Raw genomic sequence first — 22,830 nt, forward strand, 5'->3', positions numbered from 1 at the left:
AGTCTAATTAGCTACCAATTTTATAAATTTAAAACAAAATAAATATTTTTGTGCCACATGGCTCGGCATTTTCCAGACTTGGAACACACACACAAAATAAATAAAAATTTTGGCCATTTTCTAATTCTATGCCTTCAAACATATCTTTCCAAAATAGATTTAAAAAAATATACGTATCTCCACCTCCTGAAATTTTTGTGAATTGTGATAGCTTATTTTCGGGATTGGCCTGTACAACAGAGACCTGAAATGTATTCTGACGTGTGGCAGGCCCCCGAAAAGGCCTGATAACGCATTGTGCCGCCTGAATCTTTCATTTTAGGCTGCGTGATTTGAGACAGAGCTGTCCCATGGTAGTTGTGGTCTTCAAGGATTTTTACTGATAAAAAAAAAAACAAAACCCACAGAAACAGGACAGAAAACTACGAGCTCTACAGCAATGCTTCCTGACTTGAAGTGTGACTGCCACGTGGCCTGTGACAACAGCACACCTCATCTGTGCAGTGGACTGTGCCCAGGGCCCTGCGAGTCCCTACCTCCCACCCCCTCCTCTAGCGCCCAGAATGGGGACAACTGGAAGCAGAAGCAGCTGAAGGGGTTGCTGAGTCCAGCACCCTAGTTGTCAGGTCCGGCATTGAGGACAGGCAGGGAGGAAAGGAAACACAACGGGACCCTCTCCAGGGCCCTCTCCAAGACACTGAGTGCCCCACGGGGCGTGGTAGGGAAGGAAGAGCATTCCCAGGTGAAAGTACAGTAAGGGGTGCTCTCGTCGACCTGGAAAAGGTGATCCTTCTGTTACAGGTGAGGTCCCTGGGGCAGGCAGGGAGGGCGGAGGCCAGGTTTCCTCAGCGCCCACAAGAGCGAGCCCTGCCACCCAGGCTGGGGCGGCAAGCAAACCAAAGAAGCCCAAGACACTTTTGACAGCTTAGAATTTTTATTAAAACAATCATTTAAATTACAACAATCCCCCGGAATAGAAAATAGCCTTCCGTGGTCAGGCCCTGATAGGAAACGAGACTCAGACCCCACTGGAACAAGTGTGGTCTGACATCTTTGAAAAGGCATGGAGCTTCCCTGGAAGCCCACGGGGGGTGGGGGGTGGGGGGGGCCTGCCTGGCCCCAGGGCAGCTGGGAGGGGCTGTCCCCACACTGAGGCGGCCCCTGCAGCCCCAGCCCCAGCGGCGAGCAGCACTCTGTCCCAGTCCTGGCTGTCAGCCTCTGGATTTGCTGTTCTGATTTGTCAGAGAGAAGAGAGGGAGAGAGAAGCCTGTCCCCAAGATTACAAAACACCATCACTTGAGAAGTGTTACATAATGGCACAGGGTGTTGTCTAGCGGGGCCTGGCAGGTACGTGAATAACTGAGTGGACGCCACAGGTCAGAGCGCTGCTGCGGCTGACGCGGGGCCCTGGTCAGGACGGACGAGGTGGTCTGTGCGCAGCAGCAAAGGCCAACGGCGCAGCCACATGTAGTGTCACCAGTGGGGCAAGGACCGTCAGCAGTGGCCGAATGAAACTGCTCTCAGGGGGGGCTCAGAGGCCTCTACCTAATAAGCTCCCATGCCCCCAAAATGTTCACTTGAAAAGAACACAGTCACCTGAGCCACAGGCACGAGTCCCTGAAAACCACATTCCTCTTTCATTCCTTTTCCTTCTGCTGTGGCTCAGGGCCTTTCGGAGGGCCATCACCCTCTCTGCCCAACCGTCTCTGGGAGGTACACGCCAGCTCCCGCCTCCAATGAGAGCTGAAGTGTTCCTGGTTGAGTGAGGCTCTGCTGCGCCCCCCCCCCCCATTCTACTCTTGGGCCCGAGGGTGCTCCTGCCACAGCTCAGATGCCAGCTGGCTCCCTTGTGGCCACATGGCTCGGCATTTCCCGGACTTGGAACACACACACAGCAGTTAAATAATAAAAAAAAAAACAAAGCCTGACAACATTTATATAAACCACTACCATGCTCCTGTGCCCACAGCCACTGTTACAGATTCAATTTGCAGGTCGGAAAGAAAGGAACTCGTCATGGAAATTCAGGGGTGGGTGGTGAGGCCAGGGAGACAAAGCCTCAACACGAGAGCCAGGCCCTACATTACAAACGCCTCAGGACTCGCTTTACTGGGACCACATCTAGGGGGAAGAGGGTTTTGAGGGACAAGGAAACCCTGTCAGCCACAGCCATCCACACTTAGCACTGGAGGTGGAGTTCCACCCTGCACGGCCCAAGCTTGAGTACACACACGGCTGCCTTCCTCAGGGCAAGGGGGTCCCAGGTGTGTGTGTGTCGGGGGTGGGTGGCCAACAGGGGACACCGTCAGGTCAGCCTGACTGCGTAAAGGCAGGATCTCTGTGAGTTTCTCGGAACCACACAGGACAATCATAGACCCCCCCGCCAGGAAATCTCCAGACCCTCACTCACATGTCTACACTTAATAAGCCTCTTCTCGCTGGTTCTGACTTATCTCCTACTCTGTGTAATACCCCACTGGAGGGATCCGAATGGCCAGTGGGTCACAGCAGCACCACCAAACCAGAGAAGAGAAAGTGGCCCCGAGCTGAGCAGCGCGGTGCCTGGTGTGGCTCTGGGACCCGCTGCTGCCCGAGAAACAGGGAGCCGTGCACAGCCGACGCAGAGCACCAACAGCGAGGGGACACCCGGCTTGTGCACCTGGCTTGCGCTGGGACCCCGCACGGCCCAAGGGGGAATATAAGATAAAGGGCTGCCTGGGCTGCAAGGGCAACACCAAAAGGAGGCCCCGTACAATCAGGGCTTAGGAAGGGCTTGCCGGCACGCGGCCAGGACAGGTGATCTGGGTCAGCCGCACAGACGCGGGGCTCAGCAAGAAGTACCTGGGGGGACTCGAAGCCCTAATGGAGCCTGGCCGGGCTACCAGGGGCTAACTACCAGTGACCAGGGAGCTCCCCAGCCTGCCACAGGCAGGAAAGACTAAGGCTGAAGGGGGGTGAGGAAGACACACAGCTCCCGCCTGCCTCCCTGGTCTGAGGCGTGAGCGCGTGTTCTGTGGAGCAGATTCCCACACAGCTCTGCTGGCCTCCCTGCCCCTCTGCTGGCAGTCAGCCCGTCATCACAGCCTCAGCCTGAAGTCTTCCCCCGGTCACAGCTGTCTTCCCCATTGCCCACCAGCTGGCAGCCAGAGCGCGGCCTTGGGGGTGCCTGGGCTGAAGACCCACTGCATGGCCTGTCATGAGCCACACGCCAGCTCATCGGTGACATGCAGCAGGCAGGCTGGCAGGCAGGCCGCTCCGGGCCTGGGCCTAGGCAAGCCACACTTCTTTCCATGCCAGTTCCTCACCAGTGGAGATGAATGTTCTGGAACCCAGGGTGGGGTGGGGGCAGGGGCACCAGCCTCCCTGTCTCTGGGGCTCCCGTGCACCGCACTCCCTGAAGCCACTTCCCTGGGTTGGGGAGGTCAGCGCTGGACAAGGACCCACATGCCCCAGGGTGCCTTTGACAAAGGAAGTATGGAACCCCACATCAGATGAGGAAAGACAAATACTTCTTTAAAAATTTTAAAAAGAGCTAGAACCCCACAAGAGAGCTCTCTGCAGGTCACAGTTCAAGGCAATTGCACATGAAGGGGGTTGGGCTCTCCACTCAGCTGGGGAGAAAGTTCCAGAGCTCCCACAGAAGCTCCAAGCCAGCCCACCTACGAGGACTCCCACGGTGTCTGACCCATCCCTTTGGCGCCGGGAGCAGCAGACGTGACAGATCCTGGGGTGGCTGGGCACCTGCTAGAGCTCTTCAAAGAAGGCCACTCGGGACTTGGCGCTCTGCAGGGTGAGCTGCAAGGAAGCAGAGAAGAAGTTGAAAGGCAGCTGGATTCCTGCTTTCGCGATAGGTGCCGTCCTGCCTTGGGCACTAAGGGTCCAACCTCAGGGCTGGTTTGGGGTGAAAGGGAAGACTGCTCAGAGAGACACTGAAGAAGCTGGCGGCCAGTCCCAAGTAAGTTTCCAGATTTGCCCAGGAACTCAAATGAGGAAGTGACAAATGAGGACATGCCAGGAAGGATGGCTGGTGGACAGAAGCATGTCAGCAGGAAAATGTCATCAATGTCATCTTTTCACAGAGGGCAGGACACTGGACACTGTAAGAGAGTCTCACGTCCCCTGCAAGAGTCTCTAATGTGCCTCTGTGGGGCCCTGCCTGTGGTCATGTCAGGATGGGATGCTCATCGTCTCCAGGGCTCAGAGGACCAGCTTGGCAGCACAAGCCTCAGGCAAGGCAGGCCTGTGTCAGACAATGAGGAGTGTGTCCCTTCCACTGCTGGTTCCCCTGGTGGCCCCAAAGCAGACTTGCCTGTGACCTGGCAGCTCAGAGTGGGCTGGGAGGCAATGATCTTTCTAGTTGAGGCTGGTTTTGGCAAGGAGGATGGTGTCCAAGGGGCAGTGCTCTGTCTGGAAACTACAAGGCCTTCCCAGGAAGGCTGCTGCCCTGAGAAGCACAGGGTGGGGAAGCAGCAGAAGGGAAGGGGAGGATCAGGGGTTGAGCTCTTGGCGTGGTGGCAAGGCACGAGAGTTTGTGACCCCCTGGACTGATGAACCCCTATCCCCTGACTCAGGAGGCCACCTCCCAGATCTCCCGCAACAGAAGCATCCGACTCCTGACATCACCCACCTGGGTGAGACTGTGCTCTACATCCAGCTCCTGGACTTGGCAAAGGGGGTCTTTAGGGAAGGGGGACACTGATCACCTTCATATCCCCTAAAGCCAGTTAGTTTACTGTTTCCTACCTAGTAGCAGCTCCAGTGTTTGCTGAGTGAATCAGACGTAGGCTAGAAAGGGTGGGATGCACAGGAAAGGCAAGAGCTCCACATGGGGCTGAGAAGACCTGGGCACTAATTCTCCTTTGTCACCAGCTTGCTGTGTGGCCTCAGTGGACTTCTCTGAGCCTCTTCCCGCTGGAGTTAAACCACGGAAGCCGGCTGGACGGTCTGGCCATTCCCTCGAGCTCTGCCAGTCTCTAAATATGAAAAGTCCTTGGTACTATCTCTGCTCCCTAAAGGTGGGGGAGGGAGGCTCAAAACCCATCACTTCGCCATCAAACACAGGCAGCGTCGGTGTGCTCAGATGAGACAGCTTGAGAGCCGGCTCTTTAAACCCTGCCAAATCTTGTGGCCTTGAAGTTCCTGACTAACAAGCTGAGTGTAGGGAGGCGTCTGAGCTGTCTTCTTCGGTGGAACCAATTTCAGAAGCCCTGTGGAAGAGCCAGCTCTAATAAGACTGGAGAGAGCTTTCATTTCTTTGCTTAAATGGAACTCCCTCTAGAAGGGAGCCAAGTTTGGATGGGTTTCTCCCTAAACGCAGTCAGAGGAGAATGGCCAGGAGTTATGTGCTCTGTGATAATGGGACTCAAAACGGTAACTAGGAAAGAACGAGAACCCGAGACTCACTGGGACAAAATCCTCTCAGGGGAGAATTTAAATCAAAAGGTGTGAAACCAGGGGCGCCTGGACGGTGCACTCATGAAGAGTCCAACGTGGCTTCTACTTGGGTTCTGATCCCAGGGTCCTGGGATTTAGCCCCGTGTCAGACTCTGCAGTCAGGATGGGGTCTGCTTGAGATTGTCTCTCCCTCTCCCGCTGCCCCCTGCCTCCACTCATGCTCACATGCATGCTCTCTCGCTCTCTCAAATAAATAAATAAACTTTTTTTCCCCCCTAAAAAAAAGGTGTGAAAACCCAGTGTCTCCACTGAGGTTTCTTAGACCTCAGATGGGCTCCTCAGGGGGACAGGGAGACACCCACAGCCCTTCCCCACACTGAGTCACACACAGGCACAGCCAGGCTGCCTGATCCAAAGCCGCTGACCAGCTGGGTGGCCCGGGCGGGTCACTCACTTGCTGTGCCCTCAGCAGTCTGCTGTGAAGCGGGGGTGGTGGCGCCCCTTCCTCACAGGGGGACACGCAGTTACTGGGAAGCACCGTGAGGCACTCAGCAGCATGCGTGAGGTGCGCCGAGAACTCAACAGCTGTTGTTACTCACCACGGCACCCCGCTTTCCCCCAGCTCTGGCTCCTCTCCTTCCGGGGGGGAGCAGGGCAGAGTGCAGGCTGGAGGCGGTGCAGGAGAGGGCAGGCTCAAGCTCTGTGCCGGCCTTCACGGCCTCCGAGATCGGGCACGAGGCTGCCCCCGAGAGACCTGGCCACTTCCCCAGGCAGGAAGCCCAGGCTGCGGGGGCCTCCGAGAGCCTTCCGCTCGTTTGTACGATGCTGGCTCCAAGAATTCCTGGATCCTCTACCCAAGTTGCGTGCTGGCTGTCCCCTTGAGGTGCCAGGGGAAGGTTTTGGCAGCTCCGTCAGCGCCACATTCCAGTTACTCAAGCCTGTGTTTGTTGGGATGCAAAACCCTGTTCCGGTGGGCCAGAGGCTTCCTTAGATCCGCACCCGGCACTGCAGGCCAGGGGCTCGGTCTGACCTCTTATCTTGCGAGAGCAGAAGTGGCACCCCAGCCCGAGGAAAGGTTTGGAGTGAAGTCAAATACTCTGGCCACACAGAAGTAGCAAAGCACCGTAGACCCGTGCCCTCAGCAAGAGGAGAGAGTACCATGGTCTTCCATAAGGCACTAGGCTGCTACAGCGACAGGCAGACCCACCAGACGGAGGCGGCTGACCACACTGCTGCCACTGAGGATGCTGGGAGCCTCCCGCATTGGGCCACAGGCAGACCTGACTGTTGTGTGGCTCCTGGCGGTCCTAATTCCATTAGGGACCCTGCTGTCTGAGAAAATTACCTCCACAAGCCCACTTATCTGCTGCTGGAACCCATCCAGTCACCACCCTGGCCTCTGCCTGCTCCCCCTTTAGCAGCATTCTTTCTCTTAGACATCAAAATGTCCTCCTCCTGAGTCAGCCAGCCAGCTCAACCTGTGCTCGCTCAGGAAAGCAGGTGGGGGAGGCAGCCAGTGAGAGAAGGGTCTGCAAGAAGAAGCCCTGGGGTTCCTTCCTCTGGGCGGCAACTCAGAAGCCCAGGGGCAGAGGTCAGGAGGGCCTCCTGGACACTGCCAACAGCAGCTCCCAGCTGTGCTCCGGCCTGGTTCCTCTCACCTGTGGGATCTGTCACCACCTGCTGTTTCTAGAAACCTCACTGACTGTCACACTTACTGTACAGCTACAGGCAGGAGGTATTCATAAGAGAGAAGGGGGTTCAGAGGATCACAGCACAAAGCGAGCCCTTCAGAAAACAAACGGCCTCTGTGTGTCTTTGTGTGCTCATGAGAATTGGCTAACAAGCGTCCTGGTTTCCCTGCCGCCCGCTCATGCCCTAAGGTGTACGAGCCCATGTCAGTGTTTGGTCTGCCTTGTCGCTCAGTGACAGGCCCGGCTCTCTCCTCACAGCGCCACGGAGCTGGCCTGACGAATGCTCTCACCTCGCTCCTGCGGGTCAGCTCCCATGGGTCACACCATGAGAACTGAAGCCAGTTTCTCAGCTCCCCCACCACCACCCTGCACTCTCTTTAGCAGCCCAGCACTACCCCTCCTTACCCTCCAGCCTGACCTGCTGCGGGAGGGGGAGCACAGCCTCTAGGAGCCAGAGGAATTCCCCAAGTACTCGGAGCATAGGCTCTATGACCACACCGCCACGGCTTATCTCCACGTCTGACCAGGAAGAGGTCTCCTCCAAGCTTCAGTAGGTGTTGAAGCAGAAAAGCCTCAGGATGCCTCGCAGACAATGGCTGCATCATTCTGGAACGGGCTGAATCTGGTCCGCCTTTTCGGATTCCTCCCGAGGACAGGCGGCAAGAGGTCTGTCTGAACACAACTAGTGACCGTGTCTGCCACGTGCCGTTCAAAAGTCACACTGAATCCAGACAAGGGCCAGCCACGGGGCTCTTGGAGGTCATGCCCAGCGCCTTGGGGAAGCGGTAAACCACACAGGCCCTGCACAAAGCCCCCAGCCCGCAGTGCTCTTGCCAGTTCCCTGAAGATGACTAAGAGAACATGAAGTTTCCTCACCAGGCACTGGGCTGACCCGCTTCTCTCTTCCAGCTGTCTCTTCACATCTGATTAAAATCAGCCGTGTGAATAATACAGGAGGAATTAAGTTCTCTCTTGACCGAACCGGCTGTTCAAGTCTGTCACTAATCCAATTCCACTCTGAGGAGACAAACTTCCTCTGCTTTCCCTGCCGCAGATCTATACAGCTTGGTTTTTATCTTACAGGGGCTCTGATCCACCTGTTGGGCCTGGACCCTTCTTCCTGCCCAGCATCAACAGCCTCAAGCCCGGCAGAGTCCCCCTCGCCTCCTGCCCATTCGTCCCTCAAACTGCCAGTTGTCTGTGGCAGCCAGCAGGCTGGGAAAGGGCGGGAGAGGGAGCCACCCAGAGAGCTACACCTCTTCAAGCAATCACAAGTGTGTGTGGTGTCACCACGTGGACGCGTCCACGTACTCCCAAGTTCGGCAGACATACATGCCTCCTTAAAGAGACAGAGGAGGCTGGCTGCTCTCAAGCCTTGGCAGGACTGGGTGCCCAGCAGGCGCTCCCTAACCCCGGGCATGCCGGCCAGATGCAGACTCAACCGGTTCCTGCTCAGAAGGTCAGCATTTCGGGCAGCCCCTTGGGATGCAATGATCTGGCACTTGCCCGCTCCTAAGAAATAGCTCCAGGGTCTGGGAACACCAAGCCTAGAAGGCACCTGTGACAAGCCCAGGCTCACCAACCCCTTCCCTTCCCCCCCTCCCAGGGGAAGGCACCCAGCTACAAAGGATCCTCCAGCATCATTCCCAGTAGTGCCCCCTGCTGGAAAAACACAACAGGAGGCGATCTGCCAACTCTCCTTCCAGCTCTCCTCTAAAAGTCCTTTTGGGGGAATCATTTCCCAAAGTGATGGGAGGGTAACGAAATGTATTCCGGCACAGAGCCTGCAGCAGCAAGGCTGCTTGATTAAGAATGAATTACACTTTCATCAGCACATAGGGAAAATTGATTCACAAGCCTGCATTGTGATAATCTTGTTCCTAAAGCAAAAAGGGGTGGCGTGGGGGTGGGCAGGACACAGAGCCACTTCGGCTATCAGTGACGAGAGAAAGGAAGTGCTACAATTAAGCTGGGAGAACAAAACTAATCAGAGCGCCAGGATTCATCCAACTTGTCTCTGGAGGCCTTGCCTCAATCCACTCATCCCCAGGGAGGAGAAAGGAAGGTGGGAGGGGGACCGTCTAATTCATTTTCAACAATAAGACCCACAATGCTGAACCCATTTTAGATACTAACCTAATAACTCTAAGCTCGGAGACTCTGCTTGTCCCATAAAAATGCAGTGGAATTGAAATGCAAGCCCTAAAATCATGTTATACTTCCTTTCCGCCACTACATATTGAAAATGAAGGAGCGGGGGAGGGCACAGATTCAAAAGGACATGCAGATTCTCTGGCACTGGGATCCTCCAGGAGAAAGCCAACTCTGGAGCAGAAAGGTGACAGCCAAATCCAGCAGCGGCAAATTCCAACATAATCTTTGGTTTCGGGTGTAATCAACATTCCCCCTTCCAAATCAGAGCTGAGGGGGCAGGACCAGGGAAAGGGGACAGTTCCTGTAAGGTGGCCAGATTGAACATTTCTGCCATCTTGCTAGTGACGGCTTGCACCCAGATGCCATCTGGCGATGTGCACGGGGAGAGAGCTGTGCGCACACTTACCCCTAAGCAGGAGTGGGATGAAAGGCCAAGTCCATCCCAATTAACACATTCATTCAATTTGCTATTAGCTTCTTCATCTGCTCTGGAGAGAAATCGGCCAGGGAAAACCCCGAGGGCCTCTTTCGTACACTAATCCTTTAGGGACCTAAAGCAGGAAGATGCCTGGAAAATGATGCGTGCCTGTGTCTTGAGCTGCCCGTGTGATGCTGGCAGGGCCCTTTGCTACCCCGTTCCTCTGCCTGGAAAATGGACTAATCAGCCTCATTGACCTCACTGGGCAGGTAGAGGCTAACTCACTCTGAGCACCGAGTACCTCTGCAAGAAGGTGCAGATATCCTGGTGTCGTTTTCAAATCGCCATTATCGGAAGGGAAATCACGGCAAGGATCGTAAGAACAGAACCTCCAGCCCGCAGAATGAGTTTGCATCCCGTCTCTTCCCTCCCACTGTTGCAGTAACAAATCAGGTGCTGGAGGAGAGCTGCACTGAAACACATCTCCAGTGCTGAGGGACCAAATGGAATGTTTTACTGCATCAAATAAGGCCCAATAATGTCCTCAGGCACTTCCAAATGGTTGTAAAATATCCTAGGAGGGCAAAGCAGGTTTTGTAGGCTACTCAATGCCTCCCCAAAGGGCAACTGCTTGACGGGGAAAAGTCTTCCAACCAAAAAGAGGAACTAGGTCATGGTCTTTTGGAAGAGAGGCTGACAGAACCTTCTACCTAGAGAGCTACCAGAAACAAGCAAGAGAACAGTAAGCCCACCCCAGTGGAGAGGCCCGTGGACATCTAGCTGGTGCATGTATGAGGTAGGAGTGGCCCTCAGGGGGTGAGCCCCGGCGCCACGTCCAGGGAGACCACATTCCCTGAAACCAGGCCACGCTTCCCAACGCCTTCCCTGGGCTTCCCCCAGAGTGGGGAGGAGTTCACCACTGCCCTCTCTTCCATGTGTTTTCTATCCTGCCAGTGCTGCTGCACCTTGCTAATCCTTGCTTCCACCCTGCGCCCACCCCCCTTTCTTCTCCTGCCCTGCTCCAGCCTCTGTCGCCCTTCAACAACAGCAACAATAGAAGATTCTGGAGCCGGGGAGCCAGTGCGCTGCCTCTTATTTCGGGGCGGAGGATGCTGCAGCGGTCAGGGTCCAGTCTGCAAAGCAGGCGGAGCCACTTGGCTTGAGTGACCGCAGTCACAGAAGGGCTGAACGCATGAACCACACACCAGCAACAGAAACTGTTCAGAGGCGGCTGACCAGAGGTCACCAGGGAGGCTCTGGCCATTTGTTTTAATTGTGGGAGACGCCTTTCACGCATACGCAGTCTTGCCCTGTGATTTATCACTTCCCCGGGTGTTTTAAGTGTTCTACTTCACTTCGCCAGCCCTGCGTCTCCAAGGGGAGTCCGCGCAAATTGAAAATGACATTGGACTTTTATGTCTTCCTGATTCAAGAGGCAGCTACGGCTTCAGAGTACTGTCAGGGCTCCTCATTCCTGCTCCTCCACCAGCGCAAACCACAGCTGGATCTTGAAGGCTCAAACCATTTTACTAATAAAACAAGCGCTCTAAGCTCCATGACCCCCATGATTCTCATTTGTCGATTTCCTTTGAAATCCCATGCTTCCTTGGAGATCGGGGGCACAAAACTGATGACAAGTCTGCGGGCAGTCAGACCCGCTCGGGATCAGGGGAGTGAAACCTGTCCCTTGAGAGGAGATGAAAGCAAGACCCTGAAGTGTGCAAGCTCCCGGACTGCATTTTCGCCACCCAAGTGTGCAGCACAGCTGGCCACTGCTCACCTCATTAGCACTGTGGCTCTGAAGCCCATGACACCTGTGTCCCCCTCACCCCAGTCTCACTGCTAGACCTCGCTCCCTCACTTGCAAGACTCAGAGGCCAGGAATACGTGTCACTGTCGCTCTCCCTGAGAATGAATGAGTCTCCGTTCAGGGGTGGGGGAGATGGCTTTTGATCACGACGTGCCAATCTGGGTCACGCGCAAATGCCAAACCAACTGCACTGATTGTCAGCTGAGGGGGAAAATGTGGGGAGTTAAGATCAGCAGGAGGGGCAAAATACACCCTTGCAAACTCAAATCAGATAGTAAAAGAACCAGGGAAGTTAATTCTGGCTTTTTCTAAGTTTTTATCTCCAAATACACGGAAATTAATTGCTGAAGTCTTATGGTGAGCTATTTCCTGTGTATTACACAGGATTGTGTGTAAAATGAGGATTTACTGCTCAAAACAATCCTGGGGGTTAAGGACTGTTTCATTCACTTTTTATAGTAGGTGAGGACACTGGGCTTTAAGAGAAAGTAAGAATTACGGAGAAAGTAAGTGGCAAAGCAGTGGTAAGCTCAGTTAACCAGACCAGACAGCCTCTTGGCATTTCTAAGGGAACATGGTAACCCCTGAACCAAAGGGTAAACCCCGAGGGTACTGCGCGGTGTCAGACACAGAAGCCTCATGGTCAGTCAGAAGAGCACTGAAGGCGAGGAGGAGGAGGAACGTGCCCAGATCACGGTAGGTAGGTAGGCAGACCCATTCTTTTCTTGAAGAAATCAATGATCAGAAAACATTAAAAACAAAACAAAAAGCAGGGCAGGCTGCTTTGAACCAAGACTCAGAAGTGAAACTCTGTAGTTCGCCACTAGCCTTCCACATCCCGGACTTTGCAGATGGAGTTCTGCCCTTTACATTCTCGGTGGTCTCACTTCCAAAGCCCACCATGGTGTTTCCTCTTCAGTTAGGCTCACTTTGGCCCAGACGGGAGCAGGCACGACCCCACAGCTACCTCTGAACAGGCAGGTGGCTGCTCGGCTAGTGTGGTCACTGGCCCCAGGGACTACCGAAGTCCAGGAAATGGAAAGGGTATCAAACTTCAGGTGTAGCAAAAACTCCATTATTTCATCTAGTGATCCTGAGATAAGTCCAGCTGTATTAAAAGCCAAGTACATGCTTTTATTAACCCTCGAGTAATCAGAATCCTTGATTAACTGGAACATGGCAGCCTGCTTTGAAAACAAGTTCACATCAAGATGTTTTTTTAAAAAAAAAAAAAGGCTTCTGTAAATGTCCTAGGAGCAGTACAAATTTGACTACAAATCAAAACTCATTTGTCTATAATAAGAGCTCAGTGAGAACTGACGGTCAAAATCAGGCCCCTGAAGAATCTAATCGTTCTGAATCATTACAGGAAGAAGAACAATGAAATCTTCTCAAGGTGGAATGGTAGGGTCATATGCAGGCATAGCTGACAGCACGGGCTGAGACAGGAAGGGACTTTCTGCTGGGCCCAGTGCCAGACACAAAGTCCAGGAAACCACGGTGGATCCACCCCATGGTCTTCTGGGCACCACGGGGTCATGAGAATAGATGATCCCCCCTGGTCTGCCTAATTCTGGGGTTCGGTCATATCGCCCTGCTCAGAACATGCACGGCTTGGTGTTGGGGCGTTTGATGTCAACGTGTGGTATGAAAGCCAAAGAAACACGAGCCTGCTAACTCAAAGCATCACACACAAATCGGGGTTCATGCTATGGGATCTTGGAGCCACTGACAGATAGAATCCGTCTTGTAATGCGATCCATCTGGGACTTTAATAGCGAACCTCTCTTGCTTGGATAATAACCGCAAATAAGATCTATCTTACGCCAGATCTCGCTTTTTGGTAGAAAGCTTCCAATGTGGGGCGCCTGGGTGGCTCAGTGGGTTAAAGCCTCTGCCTTCGGCTCAAGACATGATCTCAGGGTCCTGGGATCGAGCCCCGCATCGGGCTCTCTGCTCGGCAGGGAGCCTGCTTCCCTTCCTCTCCCTCTGCCTGCCTCTCTGCCTACTTGTAAACTCTATCAAATAAATAAATAAAATCTTTAAAAAAAAAAAAAGAAAGAAAAAGAAAGCTTCCAACGAGCTTATTTTATTCTAATAGCAGAAACTGTGCTGAGGACACCAAAGGACATGTCCTATGTGACTGTTGGGTGTCAGTGGGCTCACTGGCTTTCATACCGCTGGGGATCAGGAGCACAGGGTGTTGTGTTACTCTGGGCACTAAAATGCTCCCCACTGCCGAGGCATGTTGGGAGGATGACGAAGCACTGCAGAAGGAAAGCAGCAATCATTCCACTAACTCACTCAACAACCACTGACTCTGCTCATGAGCTGGGTGCCGGTGGCTGTCCCAACGTGAGTTCGTGCTGGCCACAGCTCTACTCCAGGCTATGGCGGAGCTGAAGCAGAGATGGCCTTTACAGTGCCGACGGACAGACAGTCCACTTAGACGGACTACAGATCAGACTGCTGTGCTGGTGGTTTGCTTGACTTGGAAAGAAAGAGGATGTGTACAGAAAGGGGAGGCTCTAACAGAAAATGAGGGAGTGCGGGCAGCCCCTTCGTTCCACCACCAGAAGTGGCCCGCTATGACCATGGGTCTTCGAAAACTGTCACCACATGACAGTCTCGATCTGGAGTTAAAGATGCCCCAATTTATCCCATTTCCATGCTTGGGATATCTGTCTAAGGACTACACCACTGAGACAAAGGACTTTTAGACAGACCTCACTGGACAAGAAGCCACGACCATCCCCAGCCCAACGATAACACAAGATGTGAAGGACAGCCGGTCCTACATGCTCTTCAGAACGAGGCAGCCTTCTGGACCCCTGGAGGCTGGTCTGGCCCCACAGGGTGGATGCCTGCTCTCAGACTCAAAGCATGCTGCGGCCAGTACCCAGGTACCACCTGCCCTCGGGAGGGCTCGGCATGGCCCAGGGACAGAGACAGGCAAGCTCATGCATGGGTTAGTATCACAGAGGGTAGTACCATCACCACATACAGAGTACCTGGGAATAACCTACTTTGAGGGCTCAAATGCAGATAGGTCTTCTGCCTTGGGCTTGAGGCTAAACCAGCAAAATAAAATGAAGAAAAACAAAAACATACCCTGTGATATCAACAATGCCACATGTGCCATTTGCAAAATGCTCAGACAGGCCTGAAATTGTGACAAGTGACTTCATTTGTTTGTGTTTATGGCTGGGAAACAGGTCTCTCTGGCTTTCAGCACTCCAGGTTCCCGTGGCTGAGGGCCCAGCTCACCGCAGCAGCTGCAAAGAGGAGACTGCTTCGGGTGCCCAGATGGGGGAACCGGGGGCTGGGGAGGGGACAGTCCTGGGGTAGCTCCTTCAAGGGCGGACTGGCTTACTGGCCCAGGGGTCATTTTACCTCTAGGCTCCCTGGGTGAGGCCTCATGTGACCTCTCCTTCTGCTAACTGTTTAATAATTTCATTTCAGAAGGGAAACCCAGTAAATGACGGGAGCAGAGGAAAGCAGAATGTGCACTGGGGTAAAGTCTTTCCTTTTTGGTTATGCTAGTAAAAGGAATTCTCTACTGGGTGCCAATACTAAACTGGAGTTCGGAGAGAGAATTCCGGGCTCCTGACTGTACCCATCAACAATGTCAAGGAGGTAAGGAGCCCTTGGGAGTTTTTAGATACAGCTCAACTATTGAAAACAGATACTCCTGGGGTGCCTCGGTGGCTCAGTCGGTTAAGCATCCGCCTTTGGCTCAGGTCTTGATACCAGAGTCCTGGGATCAAGCCCCACAGCAGGCTCCCTGCTCAGTGGGAAGCCTCCTTCTACCTCTTCCCAGCCCTTACTCATGCTCTCTCTCGCTCTCTCTCTAATAAATAAATAAAATCTTTTTTTTTTAATAAAATCTAAACAACAACAACAACAACAGATATTCCTTAACCTGGGACACCACTTTAAAGACTAAGGTAAAGAATAAAAAACCTATCTAAACCATCATGATCGAAACTGAATGAACAGTCTAATCTTAATGACACCTCTTTTACAGGCATGTGCTTGACCCTGGGCTATCAGTCAGAAGCAGGTGACTAGTAGGATAGGCCATTTCTGCTTTGCCCAATGTGAGAGAAATACACTCTTGGGCTGACATGTATATGGGATGTAACCTTCTCTAAAATGCTGAAAGCTCAAACTATCAGTAGAGAACGATCTGAAACTGCTAGCAACATAAATGAAGTCTCACCTTTTAAAACATTAAGCTTCTTCTAGACAGTTCTGTGTTAAGTATGAAAAAAATGTTAAAAATTCAGGATTTATGGGACTCCTGGGTGGCTCAGTGGGTTAAAGCCTCTGCCTTCAGCTCAGGTCATGATCCCAGGGTCCTGGGATCAAGCCCCGCATTGGGCTCTCTGCTCGGCAGGGAGCCTGCTTCCCCCTCTCCTTGCCTGCTTCTCTGCCTACTTGTGATCACTGTCTGACAAATAAAAAAAATCTTAAAAAAAAAAAAAATATATATATATATATATATAAAAATTCAGGATTTAGGGGGCACCTGGGTGATTCAGTGGGTTATAGCCTCTGCCTTCGGCTCAGGTCATGATCCCAGGGTCCTGGGATCAAGCCCCACATCGGGCTCTCTGCTCAGCAGGGAGCCTGCTTCCCCCCGCACCCCCGCCCCGCCTGCCTCTCTGCCTACTTGTGATCTCTGTCAAATAAATAAATAAAATCTTAAAAAAAAAAAAAATCAGGATTTGGTTTCTTTAAAACAAGAACAGAATTTTTTTTATAGTCCTTGCATTTAAAAACCCAAAAAGACCATTCTTAACAGCCTCGTTTTGTTTTCTCAAGAAGTAAGGCAACTCCCTGGGCAGAACTCCCCTTGGCTTAAAAGACAGAATCGCTTTACTGCTAAATGATGGATCAAAACCCATCTCATAACAGTGATTCATTTCATCTGAGCTTTTAACACAGGCTCCCCTTCCATCAAGCCAATGGGTTCACAGTCATTGGTGGATTAAATTCCCTTTCTGGCATGAGTTAAAAAATTTCCTCAAGTACATATAAAAAATGATAACAGTCTAATGACTCGGCTGCTCAGGAAACCAGATGCCAACCTCACATTTCATTAACAACCGTCCTGATTGGAGAAGGACTGGAGACTCGATACCTTTTTGATGGTATTGTGCTTGCTGCTGGTGCCACCCCGGTCGGAGTTCTCGTTGTGCAGAATATCCAAGGCTGTCTCCCTCTCTTTGAGTTTCAGGGCCTCGATCTCAGTCTTGAGTTCATTGAGCTGCTCCTGCAAATGCTTGCTCTTCTCCATGTATTCCACTCTGTCAGCAAAAGGACAGTGTGTGTCACAGCTTTTGGTGGCCCTGAGACATGGGATCCAGGGCCCCATGCAGCCCAGGGTCCACGTCTCTGCCCAGCCACTCCCAGGCTGAGGGAGCCTGGGCTCGTCACCTAAAAGGTCTGAATCTGTTAATGCTCACAGAGCTATGGTTAGAATTAAGTAAAAGCAAGTGCAGGAAAGGCCCCTGGTAAACTCTCATAAAGTAGTCTCTACAAATACCCATGACTGCAGAGAGCTTTGAGTTCTGCACAAGCAACGACACATGAATCAATACTCCCAGCAACCAAGACAATTTCCTTGTCTCAGTCCTGCTCTGATAAGTGATTCCGTTCAAGTGACCTCTTCCGATAGGCCCTGGCCACATCCCTACTTGTTTTGCGATGTCATCTCCTAAAGAGGGTGCAACCCCAGGAAGAAAAAGATCCCCGCCATCGCCTGCAAGTAGATACTCTGTATCTGTGACGGTGAAAATCTGGAAATCATCCTCAGTGTCTGCCTTCAAGGGCATCAGGAGAACCACGCAACACAAACACAGGAACTTTCTGTAGCGATGCCCATGGCTGGTATGTGGCTTCTGTCATGTGCACGGGTAATAAGAAAACACAAAGTATAAAAAAACAGGACTCAACAGAAAGTAGCCTCACCCCGCTCACAACCACGAAATGCTCACTGTGCCTGGTCAACGGAGAAAGGCTGGAAGGGCAACTCGGACAGCAGATACCACAGATAAAGAGGCTGTAGCTGCTCAGTCTGGGCTCCAAGGAGACACTGTCCCGAGAGAGCAAGCCCAAGGATACTGGACAAGGTGAGAGCCTCACATAGGCCTCACACAGAGACTCACATGGGCTTGGAGCTGAATCCTCATTCTGCCCCTCACCAGCCCTGTGATGCTGGATGAGCTCATTAAACGCTGTAGATCTCATTTATAAATGTCACACTAAAACCTACCTCTGATGTCAGCTTGATGTTCGTTAGCAGGAATGAAATGAGACAATGCTAGAAAGCCCCGCCACCCAGGCACTCTGTACATGGTTCTCCAGCAAGCCGTGGCACAAGCGGCCAATTTGGGGGTACAGCTCAGTGGTAGAGCATTTGACTGCACAAGCGGCCAATTTACCTATGGCTGGAACTGGGGGAACTGCAGCCGGATTCCTTCTGCAGCGAGACTCCTTGCTTGCCTCGGTTCCACCAACCAGGAAAGGAAGGAGGAGCGCACAGCAGGAACCGCTACGAACAGGGCAGGCAGGGCTCAGCTCAGGGCTACCCCAAGCAGCAGGGCTAGCCTGACCCAGATGTTTGCTCTCCCCCGACCTTGAACCCGAGTCTCTTCCCTGACCCTCATTCTAGACCTGGGAAGTGCCGCCCGTGCCTGTCTCAAGTGCCAGAGAAGACAACCAGGAAACCTGATCTGTTCCCATGTTCGGACATTATCACAGGCTCTACCTCCGTGCGAACAGCAGTCTGACTCGGAGATCCCTGACAAGCAGTCCTAGACTGTAGATGAGGTTTCAAAACGCCATAAACTCCAGGTCACCAATCAAGGATCATTGTTAGCCTGCAAGACTGAATGCTGTCGTGATGTCCTTCACTTCTGATGAGGAAATTCTTCCTTCAGAGGGTGGGAACAGAGCAACCCCTGCAGGGCTAGTGACAGGCTCTTACGGTGACCCTCCACATTCTCCAGGTCCAGATGGCCCCACTCTAGCTGGGGAGGGTACAAGGTCAGGGGGGACTACGTACTTTTCTTTCTCTATCTCCATGGAAAGCCGCTTCATGTCAGTATCCTTGAAGTCGAAAGACAGGCTGTCACCAATGAGGTTGAAGCTTGGTATATCAGGAGGCAGTGGTGCTGGAATTGGGTTCATGGGCTATGAATGAGAAATCTCCAGTTAGGAGGGCCAGGTTCTATGAGAACTGGGCCACTGCTGTGTTTACCATCCCCCTCCAGCAGCCACAGAGGCAATGGGCATAGCTCGGGTCCTGCCTCCCACCCAGCACCACCATGGCCTCACGTCACCACTGTCACTCATTTCTCCTCCTCCAATCTACCCATGTTTGGCTGCTGCCAGATGATAGACCCCAAAGATCTCAGATCCAGGTAAATCATTCCATTCCTCTCCCCTCAAACCTTTAACAGCTCTTTGTGCTCAGCCAAATTGAAAAACAAACTCCTACTCACTTCTTCGTTGAGGAAGACCCCGGGCTAGGAGCTGGAGATGCAGAGAACAAGACAGAGTCCCTAGCTTGGAACAGCTGAAAGTATTGTCTGGTAAACAGAGGGTGCTCATAGACCATCATGGTTAGGTAAGAGAGATGCTGTAGCCAGAGAGTAAACAGTGGCCAAGGGAGCTGGAGAAGGCTTGCTAGAAGAGATGCTGCTTCTGCTGGCACCAGATGATGTGCCAGGGGAAAAAGCTTAACCGGCAAGAGGCATGGAACTGGGCAGCGCAGAGAAGGCTCAGTGAGAACGCTGGCGGAGGCGGGTGAGAGACAGAACCAGACCCTAAGGAGCTACCCTGCATGGTGAGGGGCTTGGGTTCAGATGGAGATAAGAGGAGGGCCTGAAGCAGAGGATGAAGGGATTATGAGGACTTTCTCATCCCAAAACAAAGGGTCATCTCAAATATGGCCCCAATCTAGTCTAGCTTTTCCTAGGAACTGCTTGCCCTAACAAAACATGAACAGTACCATTTCTGTTCCTTTGCTTAAACCACTGCTCTCCCTATACACAATCTCTCTTTCAAGGCCCTTCTCAAATACTAGGATATCTCACCAAAGCCTTTCTAGATCCCTCTTGGCCAGATGGCAACTCTCTGCTATGCGTTAACATTGTGTTTCTGATTCTGTTAGGGCACTTCCCTAACTCCGCCCTGTAAAAAAAATCCCTTTTGGCTGTGTCTTCTTCTTCACCGTTGGCAAGTTTCCTAAGGGCAGGAAGGATCTGCCTCTCTCTTCACCCTTGGATCCTTGGCTGAGTCTGGGACAGCATCTGGGAAAGGGGAGAGGCCCCGAGCACTCATCTGAGACGATGACAAGGCCTGAGGCAGACTGTCTGCGTGGGCGTTGAAGGTGGTGCTGAGAGGGGGCTTCTGGGGTACTAGAACGTTCTGTTTTCTGATTTGGGTGCTGGGTGCATGGGTGTGTTGAGTTTGTGAGAATTCATCAAGCTGTACACTTATAATCTGGGCACTTCTCTGTACATACGCTATAGCCCATCAAAATTTCCGAAAAGATGGCGCTGAGCGCTGCACTGTGGGTGAGAACAGACACTGGTACGACCTCTGTGGAGAGCATCTCGATGGAAAACCTAACCCCACAGCTCTATTTATGATAAGTTATTCTATCAGTATATTCACTGTATGTGCGAAGATTTGTGCTCAGGGGTATTTTCTGCAGTTCTGTTCACAACTGTGGAAGAAAACAGACTAAATACTCATCCATAGAGAACCACTTAAATGAAATTACAATCCATCCGTACTGCAAAATATGATTAAAAGACTGATATGAACTCCTCCACGACTTATTTATTTACTGCGTGTAGAGTGTATAAAGTTTGCTCCAGTGTGCGTTGTTTTATTTTATTTATTTCTATATTTTTAAAGATTTTATTTTTGAGTGATCTCTGCACCCAACGTGTGACTCGAACCCGCCATGGCAAGATCAAGAGTCGCATGCTCTACTGACTGAGCCAGCCAGGAACCCCCCACATCTCAGGTGCCCAGCCCAGACAGTGGCAGACAACCTGAGGCAGGACCATCGGCCCACTCAACCCACCGGGCTGTGAGAGACAATAAGGAATGGCTGGCTTGGGGTGGCCTAGAGAAACGGAACAGATGACAAGAGCACTCTGCTCACATTTCCCTCCACCTCAAACCCTGGGCTACTTCAGTCGCTGCGCACCTCTTCACTGCCTATGCCGTACGAGTGGGCAGTGCGTGTGTTTGTGCCTGTGGATTACACACGCACACCTGTGCGGTGGCTGAAAACACCTCCCAGTCTCTTGCCCACCTAGCTCGTTCTGACTTCCCCTCTAAGAGCCCGCCCAGGTGCCACCCTATGCCTCTCCTGCCCCTGCAGGCTGGGCTACATTCTCCTCCAGGCCCCTGTGCACCCTGTCTGGGTACAGACTGAGCATCTGCCTGGTATTACATGGAACAGAACAGTCTACTGAACTGAATGCACAGAGGAAGGGCAGGGAAGAGACTTCTCTATTCACTGTGTGGCCCTGTTTAATTGAAGTCTGCCTCCTTGTCCCAAAATTGAGTCTGGAAACTTGTTTTTATGTGGCAATCATTCATTCTGAGGTACACGGGGTACCCCTGCCCAGAACTACAATGACAATATATCGTATACACAGGTAGCTTGAAGGTTACATTCAGCTTGGCATCCAGAGCCTATCCTCTTCTGAGGATAACCTGGGACTATACTACTTAGAATAAGAAAAACATTTCAGAGCCGGGAAAGGCCCTGCTGCCCGTTATCTAGGTAACTGGACAGGTGACTTGTCCAAGGCCAGAGGGCAGACCAGGCATCCTCTCCAGTCCCCAGCTGCAGGCCTGCAGCAGCACTCACTCTGCCATGGCCCCACCCGGGGAACCAGAGGAAGCAGGGGAGCAGAAGGGCTGGGAGAGAAGGGAAAGCTGTGAGGTCTGCAGAAGCTCCAGGCTGGCAGCCCCCAGCCAGGCTCACCGGGTATGTGGGCTTGGTGGTGATTTCCAGGAGCTTCTGCTTGGCTCTTCGCTCTGCCTCGCGGGCTTCCTGCAGGTCCTGCTTCAGCTGATCAGCCTCCTTAGCCCTGCAAGGAAAGGAGGAGCCAGTCAGCTCCTCGAAGGCGACAGGTGGCAGGAAGCGAGCCCTCTGCCCCACTATTCCCCTGGAAATGAAGGTCATGGGTTAATCCTGAGGATGGCACCAGATCAGGCAAACAAGGCCAGTGGCTGTGGAGGCATTTATGTGAAAATCAGAACTTCCAAAGCAAGGACAACATTCCTGAGTTCTGTTCATTGCAACAGTAAATCTAAACCAGAAGAGCAGGGAAGCCAGAGGGCAGGAGTCAAGTTCAAACCTTTGCAGTTGGTGGAGGGGGAGGAGAAGTGGGGGAGGAGCTAGCAGCTTCCTCTGCTTCACTTCTGGGTGAGAGTGGGCTGGGCAAAGGTACAGTACAGTGGATCGGAGGTCTAATATTGGATTCTGAAGGGCAGGATAGGAGAGAACTGATTCTTCACAGCCCCTAAGTAAAACACCTGCAGGCCTGGGGCCGACCTCAAGCAAGACGACGAGCACCAACGCTGAGGGCGTCACACCTCACCCTGCAAGACACAGGACCCAGGGGGCCCGGCCCAACAAGCATCAGTCTGCAGGGGAAGTGACCCGCACACAGAAAGAAAGGTGCCCAAGACAGGGCAGGAAACCAAGAACCATATTCCCAGAACGACATGCAAAAAGTGGAGAGGAAACCGTAGTGAATGCACCTTGGTAGCAAAAAGCCAAATTCAACCGAGCCAAATGCTGTGGGGAATGCGCCAGTGTTTATCTGAAGACGGCAGGGCCAGAACAATCCCGAGCCTAGAACAGTCTTTGGGAAGTAGAGACTAAGTTCCATCCTTCAACCTGGTTGTGAGCTGGCCACAAAGAGGACCCTGGCCCTCCCCTCCTATCTGCCTCAGGAGCCTTAGCACCAAGAAGGGCTGCAGGGAAGGGGGTTTCTCCTTACTCCATTAAGGGTAAATAGCTGCTGTCTCCCCACATGTCCCCTAAATGAAAAGGGAAAAGAACCACATTTTTTAAACGTAAGAAGAGCCTCCTTACAGCTCCTCAGCTGAATGCAGCTGGCGGCCGTGCTTGATGGCTTTCCTGCCAGCACGGCTATCAGAGGGACGGCGGTTTATCACAGGCCCAAGCATGACCAGAGGTCCACTCAACAAGAGAACTGTGTTCCTGAGCCTTTTTACTAATTCCAGCCCTCAAACCCTACACCGGCTTAAGTACCAGTTCTCACCAACCTGTCAAGGGAGGAGCCTCCCCCCGCCCC

General features: G+C 52.6%; 1 protein-coding gene across 3 annotated transcripts in view; it reads right to left on the bottom strand.

Moving 5' to 3' along the window:
* Positions 1 to 931: 931 nt before the first annotated feature.
* LOC111160001 (neurofibromin 2) overlaps positions 932 to 22,830 on the bottom strand; it is a 78,805-nt gene continuing 56,906 nt past the window's right edge. For 2 of the 3 annotated variants that reach the window (XM_022522756.1, XM_022522753.1), the window contains 4 exons: positions 21,489 to 21,594; positions 18,540 to 18,667; positions 16,614 to 16,779; positions 932 to 3,795 (listed from right to left, as the gene is read on the bottom strand). In XM_022522756.1, coding sequence (XP_022378464.1) covers positions 3,745 to 3,795; positions 16,614 to 16,779; positions 18,540 to 18,667; positions 21,489 to 21,594 — 451 coding nt within the window. In that variant the 3' untranslated portion in view covers positions 932 to 3,744. Of the gene's footprint in view, positions 3,796 to 14,493; positions 14,539 to 16,613; positions 16,780 to 18,539; positions 18,668 to 21,488; positions 21,595 to 22,830 lie in introns of all 3 variants that reach the window. The other variant, XM_022522755.1, reaches the window with a different exon arrangement.

This window comes from Enhydra lutris, unplaced genomic scaffold (assembly GCF_002288905.1).
Source record: "Enhydra lutris kenyoni isolate GAN:26980312 unplaced genomic scaffold, ASM228890v2 scaffoldscaffold73, whole genome shotgun sequence".
Taxonomy (NCBI): domain Eukaryota; kingdom Metazoa; phylum Chordata; class Mammalia; order Carnivora; family Mustelidae; genus Enhydra; species Enhydra lutris.